A 9,091-nucleotide genomic window follows, 5' to 3' on the forward strand; every position below is an offset into this window, starting at 1 on the left:
CATCGTCTCAAACATGTCCAGTGCCTTGATGTTACTTCATTTGATTTTCTTTTCTACCATTTTCTATTTGTAGAGTTTAATATTCAGATTTTTAAAGGATTCATTCACTGAGAAAGAAAGAAAAAGAAAAAAAAAAACACAAAATAACCTGTGGGTTTTGCTGAAATTCACAAGAATTACTGAGTTTAGGTTATCTCCCTGACAGGATTGTCTAAAATAATATTTCCTGGAACAAAGGTACCGACGGTTCCACTTCAAGCTCACCATAAAAAGGTTTCCTTGTCGACGTGCACACTTTCTGGCACCGACCACAGCCAGGCTGCCAGTTTCCAGTTTTAAGGAGATTTCAACTTCTTTTTTAGTTTTTGTGTCTAAATCCGCCTGGAAAAGTTTAAATCCTGCACAAACAGGTCTGGATGTGCCTGTGTGACTCGACGCCATCACAAAATGAAGTTTGTTTTTTTTTTAGTTATTGTGTGAACTCATCCTGTAAGATGTGAAGACGTTAGCGTTCGTCCTTCCAGGTTGAAGATTTTTTCCTTTTTCGTCTTAATTTATTCTCAGTAGTTTTCTTTTAAAGACCAGAACCTTCCAAATAAAACATAAAAAAGGCACAAAACCGCGTTGGCAATAACTAACCAGAGTATCTCCAGACCTGTCTGCAAACTTGTGAGTGTGTTAGCTTAGGTACTGATATGAAAATGACTTTTTGTTCCCATAAAGCTTCGGATGAAGATGACCGATGTCTGAGGTTGATGAACTGCAGCCCGTCTGATAAGCACACAAAGCACAGGGGTTTTCTGCCTGTCAGTATTATTATTATTATTGTTGTTATAATTAGAATTATTCTGCCAGAAAAGGAGCTTCAGCAGTCCTGACAATCGCCAACATCTTGTGTCTGATGATTTTCATACCAGTTCCTGATGCAGTATGACGTGCTGAGGGCTGTTTGTCAGGTACCTTCTTTTATAAGAGCTGTACAATAAAAAGGTTTTCAAAAAACAAACCCCACTGTCTGTCATGTGCCAATTATTTTTTACTGTTTCTGTAGTCGCTTTAGGTTCATAAAAAATACTACAGCTTGGACTACAAAAGCCCATTTCCACCACTCTGAAGAGAAAAAAAATTCCTATAAATCACATCATGACTAACTTAACTCTAACTTAAAACCTTAACTTAGTCTCTCATGAAATATTATCTCAAGATTATGACAGTATCTCATATTTCAAAACTGTGACTTGGTCTAATATTTATGACTCAGTATCTCATACATATGTGACTTAATCTCATAATTATGACATAGTATCTAATAATTGACTTAGCATCTCATAATTGTTTGTTTTTTTGTGTGTTTTTTTTAAATTATGTAAAGCACCTTGAAATGCCTTGCTGCTGAAATGTGCTATACAAATAAAATTTGATTGATTGATTGAATTGACTTAGCATCTCAGAATTAGCATCTCATAATTATGGCTTAGTGTCTCATAATTGATTTAGCATCTCATAACTTAGCATCTCATAATTGACTTAGTATCTAAAAATTGACTTAGTATTTCATAATTAGCATTTCATAATTGACTTAGTATCCCATAATTGACTTAGTATCTAATAACTGACTTAGCATCTCATAATTATGACTGAATCTCACGACAGTATATTATAATTTTGCCTTAGTATATCATAATTATGACAGAATCTCATAATTATGATTTAGTGTGTCATAATTATGACTTACTTTTATAACTTAGCATCTCTTAACATGAAATGTCCTATTATTTAGCATTTCATATTTAGGATATTGGCTCAAATGATGAATTAGCATCCTAAACCTATGACTTAATATCTCATATTTAAGATATTTGGTCAAATTTATGACTTACAGACCCATAATTATGATTTAGCTTCTTAAAGTTATGACTTATCTCACTTTGGATTTCATGTTTAGAACCTAAAATCCCACAATTATGACTTAAATTGTCATAAGTAGGACTTTTTGATTTTTTTTTATCTCACATTTATAACTCACCAGCTCTGTTATGACTCAAAATTATGATGTAGCATCTCATAAGATACCTCAAAACTATGACAGTATTTAGTGTTAGTTTAAAATGATGACAGCATTGCAAAATTAAGAATTATATCATAATTGAGATATCCTAAGATGATCACTTAGCGTCTTAAAGTGATGACTTCCCATCTCTTATTAATGAGGTGGTAACTGAAAGTTGTGACTTTTGATCATGTTTTTAGGAGAAAGTATTTTTTGCCGTACTGATGTGAGCCTGGATGTTTCCCTGATGCAGAGTTGAGACATGGAGGGGACAGCTTGTCACACCAGTGCTGTCAGAACTTCCTGCAGCTCCTTCAGTGTTGCTGTAAGCCTCCTGGATCAGTTTGTCTCATCTTTTTTATATTATTTAAACAACAGCGAAGAGAAGATGAAGCGCAGGATTTTTATACAAATACAAATTTTATTTTAGACACGAGTACAACAGTTAAAAAGTTGTTCGGCCCAGCACTGGTCTGAGGTCCACTGAGACCAGCTGAGGGTTCAAATGAGTCCCGAAGGAGAAACAGTTCCCTCCTCCTCCAATCAGGAGCAGCTCTGGTTCTTCTGTGTCCGTCAGCTCGGAGCAGAAAGAGTGGAGCATCAGAGGCCAGGGCACAGAGCTCTGCGGACACACACACACACACACACACACACACACTTGAGCAAAAAATCAGAACTGAGCATTGAGACCTGCAGTGTGAACGTAGCCTTAGCCTAAAATCCTCTGATGCTGAGAAAAGATGGAGCTGTATCTGTTTTGACAAGCAGGGATGCACTAATACCACATTTTTGTCAAACCAAGTACATCTGTCATATTTGTCCCTGTTTGTTGCCAATTGAACATTTAAAGACATGTGCAATATAAGCTATATTTTTCTACAGAAGTGCTCAAGTATTTTATGTTTATTCTTGCTGATCTGACCAAATCATGTAGTAACCTGCCTCTGTCTGCTGGGGGCGCCTGTGAGCTCTCAGCCTGATTCTTCTGGTGGTTTCTCGATTATTGGACCAAAAACATCGACTAAAAGGATCAGAAAGCGTGGAGCTCTCATCTGCTTACCTATCGATCTGACAGCTAAAACAAAAGATTTAACACTTTTTAAAGTTTTAAATTCATCTCAAACTGGATTTTGAATCAAAAACCTGATTTTCAACCAACTCTGGAGCATTCCTGATCAGCAGCGCTCACACACGCTTGAAGTAAATTGTGTTTGATGGCTTAATATGAAACTTTAAAGTGAACAGAGTGCTCACAGAACCTCTTTAAATGAAAAATATTTAAAGCTGAGCTCTGAAATGACGAGTGAAACTCATAGTAGAGCTTCCTGAATATTCTGTTAGTGACGGCGTTCAGATGTGTCTGTCATTAATATGGAATTATGATGAACTGTTTTCAGAATGGGTCTAAAACCTGTGATTTCTGCTGTTATTAACACTCTGAACTCTGAGTCGTCCAGTTTTATCAAACAGTTTGTGTCTGACTGAGAGCTGAACATCGGGCTGCCGTATGGTGGTACATCGGTACAAATGCGAGGTACTGGTATCGGTGCATCCCTAGCAGCGAGCGATGAACTGAGTGTGAAACTAACCGTGTCCAGGCTGACCTCCAGGCTGCTGCAGGTGGTGAGGTCGATCACGACGACACCCGGCACCCCCCCTGAGCTCCACCACACCCCTCCCACCACAACCAGCTTCTCACCAACCACGTGGGCGCGGTGAGAGTATCTAAAAAGGCACACACACACAGGAGCAGTTCTTACAGAAACTTTGCGAGTATAGGGAGTTTACTTTTCTTTTTTTTTTGTTTATCTGTCACTCTGAGAAGCTGCTGACCGGGGAACAGGAGGGGGCCGCACGTCTATTCTCTCCCACTGGAAGCCTGTTTCCATCGGCCGCAGCAGCGCCGTGTCCCCCAGGGGCGTCCCCCGCCGGCTCAGTCCTCCAAACACGAGCGCGCCTCCCTGGTAGGAACAGGCGGAGTGGGAGTGACGGGGTGCTGGTGTGGCGCCTCCTACTGGGACCTGTGAGTAAGGCCGACACACACACACACATTGTAAGGATGAAAGCTTTCAACCAGAGGTGATCAACTCTTTACTGTCCACAATGAAAGAAGCAATGAAAAACAATTCTTCTAGCCACATTTTATTCATCGGGGCAATAATAACAACAATGTTTGCCTTTTTATACAAACAACCCAAACATTTTATCGCCCTGCCACCGACAGATATTAGACTAAAATTTGGTTTGCTAGTAGCTGAGAGTCATACTGAACTCACGCTCTGAGCACAAACAGATATTTTTGCCTAAAACGTTGGCATTCCTTTTTAAGAGTCAATCTTATCTGTTAGCTAAATATCTCATGAACCACTGGACTTTTTTTAAATCAAACTCTCAGAATGTAATCACTGGACATACCTCTACAACTCAGTCACTTTTGGAGTCAATCCAATCCAAGATGGCCGCCACAAGTAATTAATTTTAGCCAACTCAAAGGTTGCAATAACTCAGGTAATTTTACAGACATTTGAGCTAAAGCTTGGTGCGGTAGTAGCTGAGAGTCATCCTCGAGATATTCTCCAAGGGCTCAAGAATATTAAATGTGATGTTGCAAAACATGAGGTTTAACCAAAGTGGCTAAAACGCCATCATTCCTCAACTTAAGATCTTTGTTTAAAACTTGGTCATGAAATGATGGCAGGCGTCTTAAATAAATATTTCTAAAGACCTATATGGTTGACCAAAGGGGTAAAGTAGACGTGTGTGTGGGTCACTTCATGGAAAATAAGACAGAACCTCAGTCCAGCTCTGCTGGTCCAAACTCAGGAAGCAGCCATCACCCAGGGCGAAATCTGATTGGTTCTTCCCACCAAACACAAACAGGAAGTCTCTGCCTGGGCAAAAAAAAAGGAAGAAGAAGGAAGAATAAAAGACAGGAGTGTCAAAGCTCCTCTCCTGTCTGTGGCTGGGATCTTCTTTGCTGTCAAACAATATGAGCTCTTTTTCTTGCCAATAAAAGACACAAACAGTCTCACTTTAACTTCAACACAACAAAAGAAAAAAGGTGGAAAAGTAAAGTTTAAAAGCAAGACGAGCACAAGAACGACTGTGAGAATAACAGAGAGCAGGGGCGCTACAGAAACGAGAAGAAAGAGTGTTGAAAGACAAAAGTAAGTAAAAAAAAAAAGTGATGAATTAAAAAAATGGCAGGGCAGATTATGTGAAAGTGAGAAAGTGAAAAAAAATTAAAGGTGAAAGAAGCAACACAAAGACAAAATTTAAGAAAAATAAAAGTGCAACAAGACAAAATCGTAAACTGAAGAGAAATAATTCAAGTGAAAGTAAAGAAAAAGTGATTGGAAATTGAAAAAATTATGAGCAAAATAACAGAAGAAAATCCAGTTTAAAGAAAATATAGAACATAAAATAAAATGCAAGAAAATCAAAGAAAGATTCATTAAGCAAATAAATGTAAGCAGCAGTAAAAGCTAAAAGAGGAAGCCGAGCATCACCTCCGTGTCTGACCACAGCTGCAGCGTGCCTCCATCTTGGTGGCGGCGGGTCGCCTGTACAGACCATCGGCTCCACGCCAACCTTCTCTGTGTCTCCGTACGACACCTCCGCAGCGGCTGGTGGAGCGCAGGGGTCAAAGGTCAATTTGACAAGGGCCTTGACTGGGCTGAGCGGTGAGGAGCGACCTCCGTACATCACTGCTCCTCCTCCAGGAAGACGGGTAACCGTGTGGTAGAGCCTCACGCCTGCGACCGTTAAAGACACGTGTCACGCTGGAGAAGCAACATGTTCTGCTAAAACTTACGCTGAAACTGTGGCGTTCAAGCTAAAAGGAGCAGGACTAGCTAAAAGCTAAAACAGACAAAGGGCTAGATAAAAATAGTACAAGGCTAGCTAAATGCTAAAAGAGACAAAAGACTAGCTAATAGCTAAAACTGTAAAAATCTAGGTAAAAACTAAAATTAGCAAAAAAGGTGGCTAGAAGCTAAAAGTCACAAAAGACTAGCTACAAGTTAAAAGTAGCGAATGGTTAACTTAAAGCAGAAAAAGGTTAGCTAAAGGGCAGCTAAAATGAGCACAATGGTAACTAAAACCTTAAAGCAGCATTAAAGTTAAAGCTAACAAAATGCTAGCTGAAAGCTAAACTTGGTAGAACAACAGCTTAAAGTTAAAAGTAGCAAAGACAATTTTTTGAAGGAATTGACGAAATCTCAATGTATTACTATGGGAATAATATTTGTAAATATAGTTAAATATCTTGAAAAGCACAAAAGTTATAGCACCCACCTCCTAAATCAGCTGAATGTTTTGATAGATGTATGACTAAAATAGCACAAAGTACGAGTCAAACAGGTAACTTTTCAACATCTATGAGAGTGTAAAGAATAATGACCCAGATTTACTGACGGCTCCACGGTGATGGACCTCCAGCCCTCCTGACGTCTGACGAGCACTCTGCTTCCTGCCATCCTGCCTCCTCTGCTGGAGCCGCCGGTCAGCAGCACCTTTTCAGCTCCTGTCCTGGTGGAGGCCATCCCCAGCCCCTCCAAACCCACAGAAGCTGTGCGTACGTTCAGAGCTGCAGGGCTCCGGCGCGGGCTGATGGACGGGACCGGAGACGCTGAGGCAACGAGACACAAGTTCAGTCTGACGAATACCTGGCAGTCTGACGCAGAAGCTGTGGTTTTCCTACCTGGAGCATGAGGAAGTAGAGCCCGTTTCATCAGGGAGCCTCGGGATGCAGTCAGGATGAAGTAGTGGGAACATTTAGCATGCCACTCCTGATGGTGGACAGATTGGAATGACGCTCACTGATCCCAAAAAGCTGATTTTATGAAGGATATGAGAAACAAACTAACCTCATGTTCATCGAACGGCTCCAGGCTCTCCACTCGATGCCACTCCTCCTCGGGGACCAGCCCCAAGTAGAAGTCATTCATATCCAGACACACACAGCACTCCCAGCCCTGAGGGCGAGCACACACACACTGCTCGTTAAACAAAAAGAAAAAGAGACATACCCTTCTGTGCATCAAATTTAAAAAAAAGAAAACTTTTGTTTTTTTCACACTATCATCTTACAAATAAAAATAGACATCTTTTCATCTTCTGCTCCAATTCCAAACCACGTTGTGTAAAATAAAAAATACAGAAACAGATGCAAGGATTAACTAATTTATTCGTAAACGTCTAGGAACTAAGTTCCTAAGGTTTTTGGAGGGAATGTTGTCCCATTCTTTTCTGATACAGAGTCTTCTTTGCCTGATTTTTTTTTTGCTAAATAGGAGCAAATGTTCTAAAACCTGTATTTTTTTTTTTTATGGGAGTCTTTTCAGATGTGTAAGCTGCCCCAGTCAGAGGCACTGATGTACCCCAATACCATCAGAGAGGCAGGCTTTTGAATTCTGTGCTGATAACAAGTTGCACGGTCCCTCTCTTCTTTAGTACAGAAGACGTGGAGTCTGTAGTTTCCAAAACGAATTTCAGACTTATATTAATCTGACCACAGATCAGTTGTCCTCTTTGTCTCAGTCCATTTGAACTGATCTTTGGTTCAGAGAAGACAGCAGAGGTTCTGGATGGTGTTCACATCTGGCTTCTTCTTTCCCTGATAGAGCTTTAAGCAGCATCAGTGGATGGTACAGTGAACTGTGTTTACAGACAGTGATCTGAGTCCATCAGTGATGTCCAGAACAGAATCAGACCTTTTGTTAATGCAGCGTCCTCTGAGGGCCCGATTGGTATCCAATACTGACTTTAGACCTCGTCCTTTGCAGACAGAGGTTGTTCCAGATAATTGAAAACTTGATGATAATATGAACATGAATATGTAGATGACAGAATATTAAGTCTTCCAAATTTGCTGCTGAAAAATGTTATTTTGAAAGTGTTCCAGTGTATTTTAGACAGATTTTTCCACAGAACTTCTGCCCATCTTTACGTCTGATTCAGCCTCTAAAATGCTCTTTTTATACCCCGTCCTCTTACTGAAATGTTGCCAATTAATTTAAATAGTCACAAAATGCTACTCCAGCTGTTTCTTATTTGTAACACTTGTTTTTTTATTTAAAAAAAAAAAAAAATTTCTTAGTTAAAACATTTGGTATCATTACTACATTCAATTATGAATAAAATATGGGTTAATCATTGCATTCTGCTTTTATTTACATTTTACACAACCTCCCAACCTGGTTGCACGCAGTACGCTAAACAAAGTGTGTTTTTGTACCGGCCTTGTCAAGGAACCTGCGTCTCTGTGCGGCTGCATCTGGGTACTGCTGCAGTGCGTGCAGGGTTGAGTTCAGCTTCAGGAAATGCTCCTGCATGATGCGACCGAACGGGTCGTGCGGATGAATCTGCTCATACATGACAAAGAGGGACTGCGGCAGGTGCTCTGCTGCCCAGCTGATCACAGCGTCGGACCTGCAGAAACAACGGCAGCTGACAAAACCTGACAACAAAAAAAAACCTTTAATTTCTTAAGTAAAATCCTGCACTGTCTCTGTGTACCACTGTGTTTCCATGTAGGTGAGCACCACTTCAGAAAGAATTAGCGTGGGGGCGGTCCAGTCCAGCCCAGCTGCACCCAGCGCCTCCTCCACCTGGGACGTGTCTCTGACATCCAACCCTAACAGGAAATACTTCCTGCTGGACACGTAAACAGGCCCTGAAAACACACGGCCAGATGTACAACTAGAGAAAGTCCATTTCCTGTGAAAGTGAGTCCTAAATAACTTTACTGATGAAACTAAAACATTAGGTAAAAGCTAAAGGAAGCACATTACCAGCTAAAACATAGATACATAGAAGACAGAAATTAGTTTGTCACAGCAGCAGGCAACTTTAAAATTAAAAGCGAGACTCATAATCAACAAATAGTAACTAACTAGAGAAGTTGCATTTCCTGCGAAAATGCAGTGTGAATGCTTTTTTTGCTGAATGATTTTGCTGAAAGCGGCTGAAGATATGCTGAACAGCTGAAGTTTAATGAAGATGCAAAAAGTGGAACAGAAGCTGATTTGTAGAAGATTT

General features: G+C 40.3%; 1 protein-coding gene across 1 annotated transcript in view; it reads right to left on the reverse strand.

Annotated features, from left to right (window-relative positions):
- Positions 1 to 2,451: 2,451 nt before the first annotated feature.
- The window catches only part of lcmt2 (leucine carboxyl methyltransferase 2), an 11,983-nt gene continuing 5,343 nt past the window's right edge, over positions 2,452 to 9,091 (reverse strand). The window contains exons 5-14 of the mRNA XM_017421193.3: positions 8,570 to 8,726; positions 8,293 to 8,482; positions 6,919 to 7,026; positions 6,753 to 6,840; positions 6,453 to 6,680; positions 5,560 to 5,805; positions 4,844 to 4,941; positions 3,884 to 4,071; positions 3,640 to 3,775; positions 2,452 to 2,672 (exon numbers count right to left, since the gene is read on the reverse strand). Coding sequence (XP_017276682.1) covers positions 2,496 to 2,672; positions 3,640 to 3,775; positions 3,884 to 4,071; positions 4,844 to 4,941; positions 5,560 to 5,805; positions 6,453 to 6,680; positions 6,753 to 6,840; positions 6,919 to 7,026; positions 8,293 to 8,482; positions 8,570 to 8,726 — 1,616 coding nt within the window. The 3' untranslated portion in view covers positions 2,452 to 2,495. The remainder of the gene's footprint in view (positions 2,673 to 3,639; positions 3,776 to 3,883; positions 4,072 to 4,843; positions 4,942 to 5,559; positions 5,806 to 6,452; positions 6,681 to 6,752; positions 6,841 to 6,918; positions 7,027 to 8,292; positions 8,483 to 8,569; positions 8,727 to 9,091) is intronic.

Source organism: Kryptolebias marmoratus, linkage group LG6 (assembly GCF_001649575.2).
Source record: "Kryptolebias marmoratus isolate JLee-2015 linkage group LG6, ASM164957v2, whole genome shotgun sequence".
In the NCBI taxonomy this organism is placed as follows: Eukaryota; Metazoa; Chordata; class Actinopteri; order Cyprinodontiformes; family Rivulidae; genus Kryptolebias; species Kryptolebias marmoratus.